At 41.9% G+C, this 20826-nt stretch overlaps 2 protein-coding genes across 13 annotated transcripts in view; both read left to right on the forward strand.

Moving 5' to 3' along the window:
* LOC117266705 (uncharacterized) overlaps nucleotides 1–8968 on the forward strand; it is a 227713-nt gene extending 218745 nt beyond the window's left edge. For 9 of the 11 annotated variants that reach the window (XR_013493397.1, XR_013493398.1, XR_013493399.1 and 6 more), the window contains 2 exons: nucleotides 3413–3683; nucleotides 4446–8968. Coding sequence is in view for 4 of the 11 variants with exons in the window: in XM_078175198.1 (XP_078031324.1) it covers nucleotides 3413–3683; nucleotides 4446–4466 (292 nt within the window). In the remaining 7 variants the exon portion in view is untranslated. The remainder of the gene's footprint in view (nucleotides 1–3412; nucleotides 3684–4445) is intronic. The other 2 variants (XR_013493396.1, XM_078175201.1) reach the window with 2 other exon arrangements.
* A 3880-nt stretch (nucleotides 8969–12848) lies between these two features.
* The window catches only part of plekhh1 (pleckstrin homology domain containing, family H (with MyTH4 domain) member 1), a 57445-nt gene continuing 49467 nt past the window's right edge, over nucleotides 12849–20826 (forward strand). The window contains exons 1-2 of one of the 2 annotated variants that reach the window (XM_033643482.2): nucleotides 12849–13099; nucleotides 19098–19283. In XM_033643482.2, coding sequence (XP_033499373.2) covers nucleotides 19137–19283 — 147 coding nt within the window. In that variant the 5' untranslated portion in view covers nucleotides 12849–13099; nucleotides 19098–19136. The remainder of the gene's footprint in view (nucleotides 13100–19097; nucleotides 19284–20826) is intronic. The other variant, XM_078175202.1, reaches the window with a different exon arrangement.

A 20826-nucleotide genomic window follows, 5' to 3' on the forward strand; every position in this document is an offset into this window, starting at 1 on the left:
ATATGGCAACTATTTTTTTTTTTTACGGAACTACACTCACAAACTGTATCACTGCGCAGAAGGACGTGTGCATCTACTGCTAGCTCACCTAGCACCACTGAGCTAGCTAACGTTACAGCTCAGCCAAGGAAGACGCCATTAATGTTTACATCTGACACTGTCACGAGAAGATGCGAGTAGATGAGTAGATGCATGCCTCCATCTGTGGGGTGATACAGTTGGCAAGTATAGTTCGGCAGAAAGAAAATAGTTCCTACATAAAACTGCTCACAACAAGGTCTGTGGATTATCTTGAGTAAGAGGGTGAGTGCCATCTAGTTTCACTATATTGAAGAGAAAGCAGACATCTCTACGGCCGATATCTCCAACACTCACAGCAGAATATTCTAAATTGATCAATAGCACTGCAGGTATGGCCCAAAGAGGTAATTGAAGATTAGAGAAAAGTTCCAAAGGTGAATAGCAATTTTGCAGAACTTCTTCTTTCCTGCCCGATTAATCGTCTCACAACCCCTCCAATTTATCTTGTGACCCTTTGGATGGGCCTGACCCCTGTCCATGAACAATATAATAACTTCATAACACTGACATGGGCCATTTTTCTGCAGAGTACTTTTACTTTGATGCTGTCAGTATAAGTCACTCATACTTAGGTAGAGCATCTGTTTAATTGACTGCTAGTCTCATATAAAGTTAGACAATGACAAGAAACAGCAGTGATTAAAGTGCATAATATATTTAAATTTTGTCAACTTTGACTCTTGTTTCTGCTTCTCTCTAATACGATGGCACCCGAACCTCACATCCTGTCTGCTTGTGTCAAACGAGACGCTTATCAAAGCGGGATCTTATCATCTCTTCATGCAGAACACTCTCACTCTGTGGCGGCTGACAGCGGGCCAGTCACAGGGCAGGACTGCAGCCAAAATCTCCCCAGAGGAGCGAAGCCTTCAGGCTGCAGAGTCACAGTTTACAATGCTGGGTTTTCTCCATTTCATGCTCTCATACTCTCCATTGTCCCCGAGCTTTCACAGCTCCCCATCCGTAGGGCTTCAAACAATCATGTGACATTGCCTCATCCTCTGTTTGCAAAACGCCCTGCTTTTCTTCCTCCACCCTGTTTTACTGTGTTTTTTCCAGATTTTTAAACACGTTTTATGCACGCTATCTGGCACTGCACTCTAATTCTATCTCTCACTCCATCACTCTTCATCTCCTTACATTTGTTTTCACTCAAATCAAGATTTCCCACCGTAAACAAAGAGTGTATTGTGTCCGGACAGATCTTGTCTGTCCTCGGTGTTGACTGTTTTGTCTGTGGGAATCACCATGATGGATTGAGATCACCTCGATGCCTGCAGTGTGTGCGAGCGGACGCTTCCACTCACTCTCCCTTGCTTTGTTTTGACAGTCTTACAAATAACAATGATGTTTGGTTTGGTGTGCTATGTCTGTTCTTATTAAAGTAAGGACAGTGAATGCAGCGACAAATCAGCATAAAATTAGTTTCTTTTCTATCAAATATTTGATATTTTTGTGCAGACATAAAGTTTTCCAGGAGTCAAAAGATCTCTGTAAAGGTACTTCACTTCTTGTTAAGGCATCTAAACATTAACGCAGCAGTTTGACATTTGGGGAAAAGTTAATGTGCTCTGATGTAAAGTTAGGTAAGAAGATTGATACCACTTTTAATGTTTGTACCATGATGAAGCTTCTGCTAGCAGCCAGTTAGCTAGTCCATTCTGATTTTGACATTTCTGTCTCCTTGTTTCAATCAGGAAAGTTTAGAGGATCAGCAAGTACACAGTTCAGGAAGTAGGTCGACTTGTTACCTTTTTGCAGGATTTATACTTGTGCGTCAGCTCTATGTGGAGCCTATGCTGTAGCCTACGCACATGACCTACGCTGTCAGGCCAGCTATTTTTCCCTACTTATCAGTCTTCATGCTAAGCTAAGCTAACAGACTGCTGGCTGTAGCTTCATATTTAGTGTACAAACATGAGAGAGGTGTCAATCTTCTATCTAACTCTCTGCTAGACAGCAAATAAACACATTTCCCAAAATTCTGAGCTGTTCCTTTAATCATTCTGCCCAGATACGTAAGATCTTTTGACGATAGCCTGGTGGTACATGAGACCACCCCATAGCTGCAAGGTCAGAAGGTTGAATATAAATGCTCCTCAGCATCGACACTGAACTCCTTCCTCTGGTGCACATATATGTTTTCTTAAAGTAAGTCAAACTCCCTGTTGCGTAATCCAATAAGAGGATAGAGCTTTTAAAGTAGCAGATATGACACCAGGGGCTTGTCAGAGTGAAATCTTTTCTGACTTTAGATGTGAATTTGTGACCGCAGGACGTGAACGTGGCTAGTTTCACAGCTTCAGTTGGGGTGGAAAACTATATTCAACAATCGTGGTCTGTGGATTGGCTGTGATTTGCACACACTCTGGCTGGATCACCTGTGGTAAATCGCTGCGATGCATGACCACGGGAATCTGCAGTGTAATTTAGATCTTTACGGGGCTTCATCCTGCACACAGACACGCATGCTTATTGTTTACACATTGCAGACGTACTTATGTCTTTCAGAGATACGCACACACGCATACAGTCCCACATGCAGCTTTATAAAATGAGTGTTATTGTGAAGTGGCTAAACAGTCATCACTCCCTGGACCTGTGATTTAAGGCTCACTGTCTGACCACACTCACACTGTCTGCCTCCAAAGCCACTGTCACCAGGCACGCTGCTTTGCATCTCACCCACCAGACGTATTTTCCAATAGCTCCTAAGTGCCGACGATGTTGACAGTACGCACAATGCAAGCACAGACCCCTGCTTTAATGTCTATTACACATGCCCAGTATTACATCGCATAATGTGCACACTGAAAAATAACTGGATTAAAAATTAACCCAGTTTGGGTCAATATAGTGTTTTAAGTCAATGTTATTTTTTGTTTTGCTGTTTGGTTATTTACTCAAACTAAGTGTGGTTATTTTGACCCCAGTGTTGAACACAACAAGCTCAAGTTTCACCTTTATGTGGCTGTAATGGATTTTATTATTGTCTAGCAGGAGAAATCAGTTCCCATGCACCCACATGACATCAGCTGCTTTTTAGGGCCTTAATGGTGTCTAGTTGGGAATTTTTCATGATGCTAAGGTCAGCTGATGGCCTATGAGGTTTATTTGGTGGCCATCCTGAATAGATGTCCACGCAAGTGTCGAAAAACACAGATTTTCATAAATCCTGAACCAGATGACATGAGCCATTTTCCATCAAAATTAGTGCGTGGATGAAGGGATTTTAAATGCAAGAAAACTGGTTAAGAATAGGCAATGGACTGCATACAACTCTATAGTAGACTAAAGTGTGCCTTTCTGTGTTTTTTTTTCTTCTTTTCAGGTGTCCATCCATCCATTTTCATCCACTTATCGGGGACCTCCTTACCCTATCTCTAAGGCTGAGCCCAGCCACCCCACGGAGGAAAGTCATTGCGGTCGCTCATTCTTTCGGTCAGTACCCAGAGCTCATGACCATAGGTGAGGGTTGGGATGTAGAAGGACCAGTAAATCAAAAGCTTCGCCTTCTGGCTCAGCTCCGTCTTCACCACGACGGTCCGACACAGCGCCCGCATCACTGCATGCACCAAACCACCGATTCTCTTTCTTTTCAGGTATGTTGATATCATGGACAGGGCAGAAAACAGGTTAGTTGCAGCAAAAAGCAGCACGGAGGCCACTGAAACTCATGAAGTAATGGAGGTTACTTCTTTTTTATGCCTCTTACTTATTCAGTCTCTCTAAAACTCGGTGCTGACTTAATTCTGAACAATATTTGAGTACTGCTTGGATGGAAATGGACGGTATTTTGTGGCGTCTATCATTGCCATGTCAAAACAGTGTTGTTTCCCTTTTAGCTGTGATTGTTTCTTTTTTAGCCATGATTGTGATATGTATCTTTAGACATACTGCAATGAACCAACTCCTAACTTTCGCGTAACAGTAGTGGAAAGAAAAACACAGAAATTCCCCTTTTCCTTTACAGATTTTCATCAAATTCGGTTGAAATTTGGTCTACATTTGAATTGAAGGGATCTTTCATATGAACCTACAGTACAGAGAATTAACACCTGAATCTGCAGCTTGTATTGGCTTTATGGAGCTTTATACCAAACTTTATACCTTCAAACAGCATTATTGTTTTCAGCTCTCTCACGGCTCTTGAAGTGTCTGTCTCAGCCAAAGCAGGCAGCTGTTTTCAGAGAAAAAGGTCTAAAAACCTGCGTACACTACCTGCTCAGCAGCAAGCTGCAGACAGACACAGTTAGAGTTTAGCTGGGGAACACAGTGGAGCATTTAGCAGCTATGGAGCCAGATATTCAGTGTGGCGTTGGAGTGTAAAATCTGGCATGGGTTTCTACTATTTCCTTTCACAGCAGTGGCCAAAAGCAAGATGACCTCTACCTGCAACACTAGCTTTTGTTAACTTGAAGCCACGCTGCAGCTCATCAGGCAGACCACACACGGAGTGCGGAGGAAGCCCACTGCTGAAAAAGAAATAGAGAGGATGAAGAGGCAAAGGGGAGAGGAGTTAACAGTCTTGTTATCACAGAGGGTGAAAAATGAAATGGTGAGTAGTTTTTTCCGCCATAAAAACTCATAATGTATGTACACCACCTCCCCTCAGTGTCAAACATGTTATCCTTTGCATCTCTCATCTTCGGCTGCTGTCCTCTCTCTCACAATGTTGCTGTTAAAGTGAGTTTGGTTTATTTTCTTTTTATATGGAGTTTCCATCATGCTCCACTCCCTCTGTGGTTCCAGCGCGGCTGGCCAAATGGCAATAAAATGCTCAAAGGACATCAGAGAGGGAGAAGGAGACCTATTTGTTAGCCTAACAAAATCTCAAGTAGTTAAATAGGCAGTCAACATGTGAGAAAAAAAGGAGCTTCAGTGCTGTTGTTCGGAGTAAGACAAGTGGCCGAACAACAGCCGCAGAGAAGCAGCTAACCAGTGTCTGTGTCAGTGAAGGAGAGTCAGTAGTCAGTCAACCAACCTTTGACATCTCATCTTTATTTATGTTGTGGGAGGCTTCTTTTTATGTACAAGGCCATCTAAAAGTACTGGAAATATGCACAATACAAGAAAATAAACACATTAAAAAACAAGAACATAACTCAAATAAAAGCAGCTTCGGTCAAATAAAAAAATGCATGCAAAGTCATCATAAAAACAAAAAGCACTTTCAACTGCTGTGTTTGCTAAAATTATGGCTTTAAGATGCAAGTGGAATGAGTGAGTCTATGTGAAGATTTTCCTGCACTCTGTTCCATTTGGATGTGAATGAAAACTGAAAGCAGATTTTCCTTGTTTTATTGTGGTTTCTGGGGACTTTGAGAACTAAATGGTCCTGACAAATCTATGTCAGTGTGCGCCCTCTGTCTCTGCCTCACTCCTGTCAACGTGGAAGACTTATTTTCTGAATGTGAGTTAAAATGGTCCAGTCTACCACCTGAGATACAACAGGAAACTTCAGGTCTTATTTCACAAATGTGCATTAAATATGGATTTCATAGTCTTGTATTTCAATCCAAGACAAATGCACAGGCAGGAAAGCCAGCGCTTAACTGACTTACAGCGAAGATTTATATGTATAAATACATGTTACAAAGTTGTCCTCAGAAGGACAGTTAAGGATACTGCTGCCAGTATTCCAGAGATGTGGACTCGAGTCACATGACTTGGACTTGAGTCACAGAAAAGATGACTTTAGACTGGACTTGCCAAAATCAAAAACAAATTGCATCTTGACTTGGACTTTAACACCAGTGACTCATGACTTAATTTGGAGTTGACTTTTGACTTAAAAACACTTGATACCTTACTCCAGGCCAATTTAGGAAGAGAAAGTTATAGATGTTCCTCCAATATGAGAATACAACAAGACAAATACATACAAAACTTATTCTGTTGTAGTAGGCTGCTGGTTAATAGTGTTGTTATGTGTTGTGTGTTGTTATGTTTAGTACTTGAAACTCAAAGCTTAGAACTAGGGACTTGGGACTTGTCAGACTTGACTTGAGACTTGACTGAGGATTTGCGTATCTTGAGTTGGGACTTAAATGCAAAAACTTGAGACTTGGTTGTGACTTGCAAAACAATGACTTGGTTCCATCTCTGCAATATTCAATTCAAACAAACAAATCCCATGAAAAGACTTAAATCAACAATGTTGTTGGTTCCTCCAGAACACCTCATTAGAGGCAGAACAACAACTCTGTTGAAGGTTGGTGAAAAATTTGGTGAAAAGTTGACATCATAGATACAGAAACATGCCGGATCAAAATAAATGTTTGATTAATGGTAACAAATATTTTAGTAATGCACATATTGCATGTTTTTTTTGCTCATGTGTAATTTGTAATAAGGTATTAACTGTAACTGTTAGTTGCTGTCCACATAGTGAGCTTGATTAGTTAGAAAAGTTATTTATTAGCATTAGTCAGATAAATTATTACTTAGTAGTTTTAGTTGATGAACTTGTGCAGCAACAAGTGTGGGACAAAATCACTTCAAACTGTTATCAACCCTCTAATCAGTAAAATACAACACATCTTTGTAGCGCTCATGTTGTTTCCACATTACAACTTAAAGCTCATGAACACACCAAAGACCTTCTGAGGAGTACATGAAGGCATCATTTGTTATTCATTGATGAGTTTTCAGTTATTTTTAGACAATAATGGAGGAGGGAAATCAGCTGTATCAGAACAGAAAATACTTGTAGAATCAATTAATTGTTGGTTTTGGTGTATTCATAGGGTTTATTGAAAAGAAATATATAGAATATCACCAGATGGTTTTAATCCTCATCATCTTTTCTTTCTTGTCATTTTCTCAGCCTGACATCTGAATACACTGTCATCCAGTTCTTCATTTCAGCTCTGCCTTTGGTTTACGATGGGGGTCAGTAGAGTCAACCATCCCTGCTCAGTGACCCGGTCGCAGTCTGGGTCATCACACAGCTCTGGAGGTTAAATAGCTGTAAGAACACGCGTTAATCTGCAAGCACTTGGTGAAACTGGCCTTAATCTCCCTCTGGACTGTCCTGTCTCCCCTCACGGCACGGGCAGCCGTGCCCGAGAATAGGCATGTAAACCATGTAGGCCTGACACCAGTTGTTTTGACTGAGAGCACTGAGGCACTGACTGATATTGTGCAACACAAGGCAGGGCCTTTAGCCCTATAAGCTATAACGATGAAATCCCAGCTGTAAACTCACCCCTCCCTCCTCCAGAACAGATCTTTTCCAGGATGGAATTTGGAGGCATTTTTTCTCTTGAAAGGTGCAGTTAATCATATCAGAAAATTCTGATACACACAGCAGAGGGTGTATTTCTCAGCATTGTTACAGTATTCCTTGAGAAATCCACACCCATTAGAGTCAATGTGGTAATGTGATAGTGTTGAGCAGGCATCCAGAGCCGTATCAGCGCTGTGAACAGACAAACAACGCTCCAGTCACCACTTACATTGCTCTTACATTTTCACTGTAAAGTCAATAGGGATATAAAGCTACTAAATAGTTTTTAATTGGCACTCGAGATATCTAAAGTGGCACTTTACATATTGTCCAAGCAGGGTATAATAAGGGCCATGAATGAAATAGGAATACAGCTTAAACCAGATGTGGGTAAAAAAAAAAAAAAAAAAAAAAATAATAATAATAATAATTTGCTGTACTAGCTAGCTAGCTAGCTTACATCAAAATGCCAATTTGTCCAACAGTTGCCTTTGTGTTGTTGTGTTAATTAGCAAACATTAGCATGCTAACATGCTGAACTTATACGATGTACAAGGTAAACCATGTAAGTGCTAAACATCAGCATGTTAGCATTGCCATTTTGAGCATGTTGTCATGCTGACTTTAGGAGAGGCGCTAGCAAGGCTGTAGACTATTGTTAGCATCCATACCATAGATGTATAAAGAAACCTGGATACAGCATTTGAGGCGGGGCTGCAGTCATTCCTATGAAAGCTACTCAGTGGTGCATAAAGCCAAAAACAATCAAATTTAGTGTTATAGAGCAAGTGCACTAGAGACTTTGCCAGCCGAGTGGCTAACTTCCACTGGCCAAGCGGCTAATCTACTGTTTGCTAACTTGAATGGTGATAAAATGATTTGATCTTTCGGCTTTTCAAGACTTTCAAAATGTTATTGGATGTAATGGATTCATTTCTGACTGTGAAACGAGTCATTTCACAGGGGTTGTGATGACCCCAAAAATGTATCCACTGATTTACAGTCGTCTATTTCACAATGTAAGTCTATGGGAAAAGTATTTCTGGGCCTCATGCGATGACCCCAGAAGTTGTAGTAACATGGTTACAGCATGTTGGGAATAGAATGATGTTATGTGTTTTACTATAAGTTGTGTTTCACTATATAAGTTTTAGATGTGTGAACAATGAGAATACTGAGATGATTTCAGCTGATCTGAATGTGTTTGCTTTGCAGAAGTGGAGAAGTACAGGAGAGGAAGAGACATGAAGTCTGAGGAGCACATACCGCAATGCTTAGATAATTAGTTTCATATATGGTAAAAAGAATAGAAAGTGATATACAGATAGTAAGGTACAGCACGTGTAGGGAGTTGTGTTGTTCTCTTGTCTTTCAAAACAGGAACCACGCCCCCACCGCCAGCGGGAAGGAGTCAGATTAACACGAGGCAGGGGCGTGGTGTGGTGAAGGAGGAAGTGGAACTGCCAATGAGAAGAGGACAACGCCTTGCGTGCACAATGACACTCTGTTACGCTCAAATATACTGGGTCAGGGAAAGGACAGGAGGTCAGACTTCGTGAACTGACACACCTTTGTTGTTCGTCAGGGACGTGAAGTTGAGACCCAGAGCTCTGTAATTTTATTCCTTTACTGCTTAATAAACTACATTAACTGAGACCGAATATCTTCTCCTATTGCTTCATTAAAGAACACGCAGGACTGAGCTCACACATAGCACATTAGAGAGTAGGATGAGACTCTTAGTCCATCAAGCACTATGTCAGATTGGCTTCAAACAGGCTGTTTCCAGTTCTCTCTACACATCCATGCCAAATAGCAGCACTTTTGTTTTAGCTGTAATTAACAAATGTTAGCATTCTGACGTGCTAAACTTATATGGTGTACGTTAGGTGTGTGCCATATCATCTAGTTCACAATAACACCAGTGTAATTTTTAATATCATATAAATAATTCACATGTGATACTTGTGTACGTACAGCAACAATAAGCATGGCTGAAAGTGAAATTATACTGACCAACCGCAGCTTCAGTGGCGTGGAATAAACTGTGTTGCCCTGAATGTTTTATAAACAGCCCGGGACTTCTCAGACTCTTTTATTGCCCACCCTTGGTGTACATGGTAAACACTAAAACCGCTAAACATCAGCATGTTAGCATTATCATTATGAGCATGTTGCCATGCTGATGTTAGCAGAGGCGTTAGCAGGGCTCTTGTTAGCATCTATATCAGAGGCAACTGGACCATGATATGTCCATGTCTATGTTGAAAACTAACTAGCTAACATTTAAATTTGAAATTTGTTGTGCTCTGCAATCATTAATGGAGACAGTAAGGCAAGAACTCATTATATGTAAAGTTTAAGAAAGGCAATTACTCAAATACCACAGCTAATACAACATTATCGACATAAAGATCTCTGCAGTCTAAACAGGTGTAGGCTGAAGCTGTGGCTTATTATACCTACACTTTTTACAATACAGTACAGTACATCGCATTTGACATCAAGAGCTAACATCAAGAGAAGCTTACAGTATTCTGAACTCTGTCATATTAATGACAGAGTGGCTTTCTGATTAAGAACGTTGTAGTGCACGTCTGTGTACTATAGAAATACAGATGCCCTTTGGAGCGGGTTGAACAGTATTAAGTTAACAGTTAAGAGTATTTGTGTTGCTGAAGAGCTTTTATGTGAACATGTGATCTTATTCCCACGTCACACAGACTCCTGGTCCAGTTTTTACACAGGCCGGCAGCTGACAGGAATACTTGCGGTTATTTGTGTGTGTTCTCTGTCTGTGTCTGATTCTGTCTTCATGCATGCACTATGTATTTGTGCAATACTGCTTCAGTCAGTGGACGCAGCAGGGCGTGTCACACCACTGCATGCTTGTTACATTAACACGCAAAAAAATCATGCCATGGTTCCATTTCAGGCTATTGTATAATTACATTTGCAATGTTCTTTTCTTGTTGCTATACTGAGACACTCTTCTGTACTTTTACGACTTAGTGTCTTATGCTATGTGAACGTAGCAGAATTATTTATGTGGATGCAACGACTCAAATGCTCAGACAGACGTTATAAAATGTTCCAGATGGAGATGTGCGAGGAAAACCGATCTTCCCACCAGGGCCACAAGTCTGCCTTTTTGATTAGGCCCCATTTGTTTCTAAACTACAGCGCCGATTAAAACAGCTTGACTGGGAACTATTTCTGACATTTGAGGGAATCCTTGTGAGATTTACAGAATGAAGGCCAGGACTCTGAGACCAATAGCACACTTCTATTTTGTTGGTGTGGTCTCAAACCTCCCCAAATTACCCCCTCACAATTCTTTTACCACCCAGATAATGATTCATTACAGTTGCAAAGCTCCACGCAGTGGTTTAACAACTTTTGATTCCAGTAAAGCCCAGCCTGCAAGCCTTGCCAATAAACAAACATACTGTAATTAGGCTACTTAAAACCAAAAAGTTGGACTTCTCCATGCTCCCTCATGGTGGTCTTGGTTTTTAATCACAGGTAATACACAGACTGCTTCACACGACTTACTGTAAAGACCCCACCACTCACAAATGTGTTTTGCCTATTGTGATTTAACTTGCACGGTCATAGATTCTGAATTTATCACTGAGGGAGAAAGAGCAGATATGTTTTCAGATTTTGTAGACATGCAAGCAGGATACTGACTTTGGTTTAGACAGAAATATCTCAACAGTTTGCCATGAAACATTGACACTCATGGTTCTCAGACGATGTATATAACTCAGGTGATCCCTTGACATTTTTTCTAGAGACATCATGAGGGTGACGGTTGCGGTTCTGAGAGAAATTTCTTGAAAAGTATTGGATGGATTACTGTGATATTTGGTACAGACATTCAGTTCCTCAGGATTAATTGTAATAATTCATAATAATGATCCCATTACTCACCATATAGCCGGTGTTGGGTTACATGTAATTAAATTGCAAAATAAATTGTAATCAGTTACAGTTACTGACCAAAAATATGCAATTAATTGGTTTCTAATCAATGACAATTGGTGATGACAAAGGGCTTACATCAAGGTAGATATTCTTTTCCATAACATATCTATATGCAGATCAGAATATAAGTTTCATTATGTTGTGTTGTGTCTTGCCGTCTTTTGGCAAAGCCTGTTTCCGGACATTTTTCAGCTTTATTGCCCAGTTTAAAACATTTCTCAGAAAGGTAATCAAAAAGTAATCAAATGTAGTAACTTTGAGAAAGTAAGTAAATAGTTCCAATATTTATTACATTTTCAAGAGGATAACTATCTGTAACATAGTACATTTCAAAAGTAGCCTTCGTAGCACTGCATAAAACACCATCATCAGGTCAAACTTTAAATTAGTCCTGTACTCTTACTTGAAACTAATGGCATTCCCATCTCAGTTGTAACAACTGTAGCAAATAACAAATGTTAGCATGCTAACATGCCAAACTTAGATTGTGAGTCCTCTGCTTCAGGATTTTAAATGTCAAACACTTAATTTCCTGCATTTTGGTGGTTTTAATGCACCAGTTTGTGTATTTTCTGCATCAGTTTATGGTGTAATGTCTTTAATTTGGTTAAAACAAAAGTCCTATTCTGCTTTCATGTTTTCATTAAAGAGGGACAAATGCACATGTTCTTAATATTGAGGAGGTTTCCCTTGTGTTTCACCTGTGACTATTGAAATAAGGTTACTAGCTAGCATGGCTGTAGACTTGTTAAGAAGATAATTTAACTTTTTAAAAACCATTGTTCAAATAACTATTTTATGTCTTTAAACATGTCTGAAATGGATCTTTAATGTGTCAAGACCAGAATTAGTTTTATTGTCAAGGTTTGCACATAGGCTATGAGGAATTTGTCTCAGTGTTTTGGTGCATACCCAGTGAGCACCAACCGGTATTTCAACGTTGAATTCTGGTTGAAAACTGGTTGATACTGGTCTGAACATCTGAGGCCTCTTTTCAACCAGCCAAAATGCGGTTACAACATCAAGTTGTCAAAATGAAAAAAATATTAAACTATTTTGATCCCAGTGAAAAATGGTCTAAATGTAAACGTTCAAACGTTTTTTTTTAACACTTTTTACCGGTGACTATAGTCATTTTTTAAACATCTTTTCAGGAAAAATGTTCGCTGGGTAATGTAAAATTGTAAAACTAAGAATACAAAATATAGTCAAATTATTTTTAGATTCAAACAGCAGTACAGTTTTTTTCAGGAACTGGCCAGAGGTAAGTTATGCCAAAGTTCACAGTATGAATGAAGTACAAACTACATGAATATAAAATATAAAATGAACCGTGTATAAACTACAGGGCAAAAGACTTTTTCCCTTAACTCAAAGAAGTCCTCAAGACTGTGTTTACATCCTAAAGGAAAAAAAAGCTGGAGCCAGCCTTAATGCAATATCCTGAGCAGCAGCTCCTGCACACAAGGGGGGCCTGACTCCTGGAGAAATTTGATCCTGCATTGGGCCCTTTAAAGGAATATGGGATGAGTCTGTTGAATGGAGCTGAGAGTGAAGTCCCACTGAAGCCTCTGTGCTCCAGAGAAAAGCGAGAGACAAGCAGCAGCGGGACCGGGGGGGTCGACACAAGACGTGAAACACTGACGAAACAAGAAATGAATGAAGAGTGAAAGCGGAGAGAAAGTCGACGGAGTGACGAAGAAGAAGTTATGAACCGAAGTGCGACGAATTACCGGGGAAGGTGTCCGTGAGCGGAGAGAGCCGACTGAAGGGGGGCAGAGACAACAAAGTCACAAGGTAAAGAAACTGTGAAGGACTCTGATTATCTGCTCGGTTCTTCCTTATATCACAGTGTTTTTAATGCAGAAGCCAGAGGATAAATTTAACCAGGACGCGGGAGGGTTTGTGGGACAAAAGCCGCAGCTGCAGCTGAGTATTTCCAGAGATGTCTCAAGTCTGTTTTTTGCTGACCGACGCTTTTACGGTTGCTACTATTTTACTAATCCGTGCACGTCAGGCACACCTGTTCCTTGTAGCCTTTTTTTGGACTAAATCTTGGCCACTACTTGCCCTTGGAGTAGCACTAAAAACAAGCTATATTAAGTCATGTAAATCCAGAAAGAATCTTTCGAGGATTTAAAGGAAACTGTGCACATTTATGTCTGCACACTTTCCATTCTTCTCATCATTATATGCATCTGGAGAAATCATATGGCTCCATACATCATTCTGACCCCTCCAGCAGCAACCATGGCTGTAACTGAGCACCTTCCCCAAGCTACAACATGAACAAAATTTATATATTTACTCTCACAATGTGTGGTTACAGAGCTGTCTGTTACTATAACTCATGCAAACAAAGCTTTTCTCCATGCCCTGCAGGGCTGCAGAGGAGGCAACACTTTAAAATGTGTGTGTGTGTGTGCAGGACAGGAGAATTGCAGAGGTAGATGTTTACACCTCAGTTCAGAAGAATGTCAGGGCCTGTGTTTAAGGCTGAGACTGATAATGAGTGTGGTCAGTTAAGCCGAGGCCTGTCATTAACCTGAGCTGGGGAGAGAGCTGCTCGCTGGTGAAGGTAGGAGGAGAGGATGTGGAGGAAGGGAGGGTGGGAAAGGTGCTGCGGGAGGATGGAAAGTGAGAGGTGCTGGAGGAGGAGGAGGAGGAGGAGGAGGAGGAGGAGGAGTGAGATAAGATAGATAAGATGATAAATGGTAGGAGGATGAACACGGGGTGTATTTGTGATTTTAAAAGAAGGCTGACGACTTACATTGGCCTCTGCAGTGCTTTAAATGTCTGATTTGAGTAACTGCTCGGTTAAAATTCCCTCTTGAATCTGAATTATTTCTAGATAACAATAAAAAGTAGAGCAAGTGCTCCAGGTTTTCCAAGAATAGAGTCAAAGGTTAAGAAATGTGTAGCTGCGTTGGAGACCCCCCTGCTTGTATTTATAGTAGTGCATCCCAGCTGTACCAAAATAGTGAGGCACTAATTTAAACAAAAGTGTGAGGCCTACTTGACTGGATGGGGGCTGACAGAGGTCCCCTTTGTTAAACACACGGGGCAGCCGAGGAGAAGATAAGGCAATATTTAACACACTTGACTCCTCGTGCTCTCAGATAATTTATCTTTGTCCGCTTTCATACACACAGAGATCTGCCACGCTGACACGAATCCACAGCGACTGACCCAGATTTACACACATGCTCCTGTGCTGTTTGATGGGAGTCTTTTTTTATTCGACTAGGTGGGGGGATGCCGAAACGTGGGGAAGCCAAGTTGGACCTCGGCAGAGACAACAACAGTGGGGATTTGAAATGTCTGGCGGGGATGATATCACTGAACCACCTAATCACTTACATCACCGCAGCTGCATGCTCAGCAGTGTGTGTGTGCACATGTGTCTGTTTCTAATCTATTGCAGTGTGTATCTCCATCTGTGTCTGTCTGAGCTCTGGTAAGCCAGTGCTGAAGAGTTACGGCCGGCTGGGGAGTGTGTGTTTGAATATGTGGTGATGAAGGAGGTTGTAGTCAATGGAAGGACTGACTTGAGACTTGCACTTGTGCTCCTTGTATCCTCTGAGTAAAGGTGCAGCCGAACAATCCGCTTTTTGCAACAGCCAGACAGACAGCACCGTCCCGTCCAAACAATTTCATAACGACCTCTGATAGCTTCCACATTTTTAATAAAAACTCTCCTCGCTGGATATCAAATCTCACTCAGTCTGAGGAATAATGCAGTATAACTGTCAGTGTAGTCAATGGAAAGCAGTTGTCGGCGATGGCAGCCATAGAAACGAGCCCGCTGGGATCATTGTGGTGGCGTTTCCATTCAGTCGTCCTCCCCAGTGTTTGCTCTGGACGTGGCTGCATGCAAGTTCTCGCAGCTAGATGGAAGAAGCTCCAGGGCCTTCATGTCTTTCTGTAGCCAGGAGAGGACTCACCGTTCTGGGCTTTGGCTCCTCCGTGCGTCTCACACTCTGGGTGGCCCAAGTGTTACCAAACATGCAGATTCTGGAAAGTGTGTTTTTGTTGTCCTGGCTCCCACAAACCCCCCCCCCCCCCCCCCCCCCGCCCCCACCTGAATGTTTCCAACATAATAGGAGATACTACAGTAGAGACCAGTGTTCATCTGATTGTATATAACAGTAGACTTGGTGGAAAATTGTCTTCTGTGTTTCTATAACCCATCCCACAATGGAGGGTTACGCTAATGCATAGGGAGAAAATGACTCCAGTTTAAATGTGACAAAAGCTACACTACACCCACGCGTACACACACACACACACACACACACACACACACAGTGTAAATGACCTCATTCTTGACAGGCGGGTGATGTGGGGTTGACTTTATCCTCACGCACACCGATGCAGAGAGGAATTGTGGCCTTTTGTAACCTCAGGTTGCCTTTCCTTCTGCATCCTGCTCAGTAGAAAGTTTAACTTTACACTTGCTGATTACTCAGTTGGCTTCCTGGCACCGGTTGGCATGAACTGAAACAACCCCCCTACGTACAACAAGCAGGGAGCGCTAAAGGAATTGTTCCGGGGAGAATTAGCAGGGCAGTGCTGAGAGTGTTTAACCATCAAATGGCTTGTTTGCACCCAGCTGTTTTAGCTCCTGGAGGAGGGCCTGGACTCGTCTGTCCTGGCTGGCCCTAGTGTGGCCCAGCAGGGTTTATTTAAGCGGCCTGATTTCCCCTCTTCCCCACGCCGGCGTCCGGCTTTGCTTGACCTTCATACCCTCCATTCTGCCCCGGAGAGAGAGCGGGAGACGTCGGTAGCTGAACCTTGACTGGGTACCGCGGTCGGCTGGCGAAACCTCCGCATGCATGACTTCTGTAATTTGTTTGCTAAGCCTGTATTTATGAGCATGCTAATTGTAGGGAGTGCCATGGTGCAGTTATAGTTGCTGGACTTTGAACGTCTGCTGTTCTGCTGACGGTGTCTGGCTGCTCTTTGAGTCTGTCTGTGTGAAGACTGCTTAACTTCTTAACATCAAACTTCTTTTAAGCTTACTTTCAACTCACTTAAAGGGAAACACCACCTAAATTAAGACCTCCAATATGTTATTTCCATGGCCTAGAAAAGTTCAATCAATATTTGTGAACATGAGCTGCTCTCTCTCAAAGCCAGAAACCAGAGAAGTAAGTCTCAAACTTGAGATGTCATCATGTATAAAATCTGGAACTGATCCATAGACAATTATCCAAGCTATTGTTTTTTATATTATGTGAATGTCATGATCACACTGAACATCCTGGTGAACCTCGTTCAAACTCTCAAAGCCTATATGCAAGAAAAGGACCGAAATAGTCGAATATTCATATTGAACGGGCCATCTGATTTGCCTGACATATTTCTGAGCCAATTACAGCCCTACTGTTTAGTACGCCAAATTCTAAATAGTTCTTAAATGTACGGATTATGATTGGGTACCATTCTCGTTTGAACCAGTACCGGTGCTGGTACCCAACAGTACCTTTTGCGATACTCTTTCTATAGGCTAACAACAACTATAGCTTTTGAACAAGCTGAAGTCAACAAGCGATTCTGCTTCTCGGCTCTTTGGTGTCTCTGTCTGTCTGCTTGTGTTTATGTCAGAGTGTGTGTACATGCATGTGTCTACTCATCTCTTTTGCTTTCTATTTAGACACAACTGACAAATAGGCAAAAGCGCTTTGGGGTTGCATTTTTGATGTATGAAAGGCGCTATATAAATAAAGTTTGATTGATTGATTGATTGAAATATGTGGATTATGTAATTGAAAAACACATCACAAATGGCAATGATACAGACCCGATACATCATAACTATTGATGCTGCAGTAGTTTTGGCTTGCTTGGAGGCTGAAGGAGCTCCATGGCTGGCTTTGGGGCAGTTGGCGGCACTTCCGCCTCCTTTCTGAACCTGGCGGCTGCAAGAGCTTTGTTGTCTCTGCCTGAACATGCCCCAAGGCCGGCAAGATAGCTATGGAGTTCCTTAGGTGGCTTCCATGCTTCGTGGCTCTTCATGGTGTTTTCGCCTCATGTTTGAACCTGGCGTTCCCACCTAGGTGCACTCTGAGGTACTGAAATCTGGCACATTTATTTAAAGTGAATGGGTACTTGGTGCCAGAACCTACATAATTCAGTCTGTACCCTTAAAGTACCCTGGTACTCAACTTTAGTACTGATACACTCAGAACATTCGTCTGGATGCTTTCAGTGTCATGTATATCAATGGTTCCTAACTGGTCCAGCCACACGGTCCAGATTTCTTTCTAGTCATTAGTCATTTTCTAGTCATTAGTTCATACACAGTTTAATACATACTTTCTTTTGGCCATGTTGTCAAGCTAGTGCCAGCATGGCACTTCAAAATGAAAGCTTTGTGCTGGAATTTCGCTGTACTTCAAAATAAAGTGTGTTTTTTACAAACTTGACAAGGTTGAAAGTCACTTGTGGTCCATTCAGAATGGACCAGCGACCCACTTTTGAACTGCGACCCACCAGTTTGGAACCACTGGTCAATAACATCTTTCCTAATTTATTGTCTGTGGAATAGTTTCAGACTTTATACCCTGTGACATCACAAATTTGAATTTCAGCACTCTCATTTTTGGATTTAGGAGAGTTGTTCATGTTAACTAATGTTTTTTAGACTCGTAGACCGTAGGAATACCACGTATGAATTTTGAAAATGGCTGTAGTTCCCCTGTAATTTCATTTGGTTTCAATTTACTGATTGAAATGCTAAATGTCACACACCATCACTGGGCTCTTGTGAGTTATAACCTCAAAGCTGATTGTTATCTCAAGATAATCAGACCTTTATTGAGTTCACACAGTCGGGCCGTAACCTTTGTGAATGAGTATCCACCCCGAGAAAAATAGCCACTGGTCAATCCTCCTCAGGTAAAAATAACCTCAGCGCCCCAGTTTCCCACATTCAGCCTTCAGTCCATTCATTCTCACACATTCTTTCCTCCTTTCTTTGCCGAGGCGAGCTGACACCCCCCTCTCTCTCTCGCTGTGATGGGACTGTCATGCAGAAAGACACCATTGTGCTGCTCGGGATCCCGTTTCACTCTTGCCTTGTAATTAAGAAGGGATTGCATGGCGAGGGAGCTGTGGGTGGGGAGTGGGGAGGTAGAGACCAGGGGATTGGGTTAGTAGGTAATTTGGCTAAAAAGCAGAGCGCTGACCTGCTTTGTAGCTGGCAGGCCTGGGAGCCGGCACGCATGAACCCAACTCCCCCACTGACACAGAGCCTCCCTGCTGAGGTTTTGTTCAGTGTGTGTGGGCATGTGGAGAGACTGCGGACGAAGAGGAAAGAAAGATTCAGGCTGTGGCGACTTCTCAAAGCTGTGTGTCTGTTTCTGCATACAGATCACGTGAATGTATGTATGTATGTTTTTCTGTGGTTACATGTCACAGAGAAACACAGAAAGTGAGAGGAAGTATTCATTAACCTCGTGTCACTGTGGACTCATCGTTGTTTCACTCACATTTCCTCAGTGAATCATGGGAAGTGTGGTCAGCTAAGAGCATTTAAGGAGGTTGAATTACTTTTTTTTCTCCTCTTGTGTTTTAAATGAAAACAGAAGCTGGACTCGGTGAGGAAATACCATCACACGAGTATTCGTTTGTCCCGTTCAGGCTGACACGTGTCATTTCATGCCTTATTAAGAACAGATTCAAGTTAAACATGATGCGTCACCAAGAACGGGAAAGCTCATACAATACACTTTTAAAAACAAACTCAAATCAGACCAAACATATATGAGAAGACGTGTTTTCTGTCTTCCAGTGCAGTCTGAGTCCAGAGGCAGAGCTCTGAACCCTCGCCATGGCCGACGTGTTGGAGAGCGGTGGCGGGTCAGGAGCTGTCAGAGTGGCGAGCGTGGATTGGCAGAAACGCTGCATCGCTCTGGAGATGCAGCTGCTGAGGTTCCGGCTCCAGGCGGGGAAAATCCGAGAGCTGCTGGCAGAGAAGGTAAGAGAAAAAGAAAACAGCATGCACGGTTACTGGAGCAAGCAGGAGTTCTAAACTTGTGGAGCCGGTGGCACCAGCTCTTCATAAGCTCAAATTTAATTATACTAAATATTTATATCAAGAAGCTGCCAGGCGTAACTGTTGTGTAGGAAAGTTAATGAGCTGGCTTAACTGACAAACCTAATGTCAGCTTGCTAATGTACAGTATGACCCACTTAGGATGAAGAGGAAAGGCCTTCACACATCGAGAGCATGACGAATAAACAACATGAAAGTGCAAAGTACTTGCCCGCAAATATTTTGCGTCAAAACTATTCCTATCAACAGTGATGCGAATTACTGTAACACTTGTTTAATGAAAGGCTTCACTTTGAGTGAATTTGAGCTTCCTATGGTTAATTTATGCAGTGTATATGTCTAGGGCTTTTATTTTGAAAGGTAAGAATGGAAGGAGTGGATCTGGTATACACTGCCTTTGTCGAAGGAGTAATAAAGTTTGTCATCTTGGTTCGGACTGCGGAGACTTGGTGTTGTTGTTTGGTGATGCTTCTCCACACATCCTAGAGTTCACTGTCTTTATAAGTTCTGTTTCCTTTGTCATGTAACACATGATGCTGACAAACACACAATCAGTAGGTCCACCCATTGTCATGCTGTTGTGACATGACATCTGTTCCACAAAACGTGATTGGTTGATGTGTGAAAGCTCAGAAAAATTGACTTCATTCCCAAAAAAAATCATTGGATTTTCACTGTGTAGTATTTGCATTCTGTGTGAAAGAACTTAGGACAAAAACAACAGTTAAAAAAGTACTGACATGTGAATTTAGGCCCAGACACACCAAACCAATGTCAAAGAACTAGTGGCAATGAAGGGGACTGATGTGTTGCCTGATGCGCCTGTGTCTTGGCCAAAAAGTTGCTACAGATTGCAGCCAACAGCCAACTAGCATGTACATTCAACACCTGCGTGAGAGGAAATTACTCTCTATAGCAGCAGGTGGTGGTAGTCTTTGTCATTCAAAAAGGGGAAACCAGAAAACAAATAGAATAGATTTAGGATGCTAATTAGCTAGTTAGAAGAAAAGAAAAGAACAAAGAAAATTTATCATGCGCTAGGGAACAACAACACAAACAACTAAGAACCGTTTCTGATAAATAGCTCAATGGATAAAACAATAATTTTACCTAATATAACAAGGTTTGTTTCAGTCTCATGCCCTCTTGACTTAAGCTGCTTGTTTACGTTCCTCACTTTGTTTCTCTTCTTGTGTGTTGAGCTGAATTGCCAGTTAGAGTGACTTTACTCACTGATGGGCTCCAACAGTGATTCAGCGTACTGTATCGGCTAAGAAACAGGCGACAAGGGCCAACTAGTGCCAACAGTGTCAGACAGTCTGCACAAGCTAAGGCAACGAATGTCACAGAGGACCCAACACTGATAGATGGCCGACTGTTGGCTTGGTGTGTCAAGGCCTTTGATCGTTCAAAATCGCTCCCAGTGTGTAAAGGCCTTTAAAGAGCTCACATGGAATATGGTTGA

The sequence above is a fragment of the Epinephelus lanceolatus genome, chromosome 15 (genome assembly GCF_041903045.1).
Source record: "Epinephelus lanceolatus isolate andai-2023 chromosome 15, ASM4190304v1, whole genome shotgun sequence".
In the NCBI taxonomy this organism is placed as follows: Eukaryota; Metazoa; Chordata; class Actinopteri; order Perciformes; family Serranidae; genus Epinephelus; species Epinephelus lanceolatus.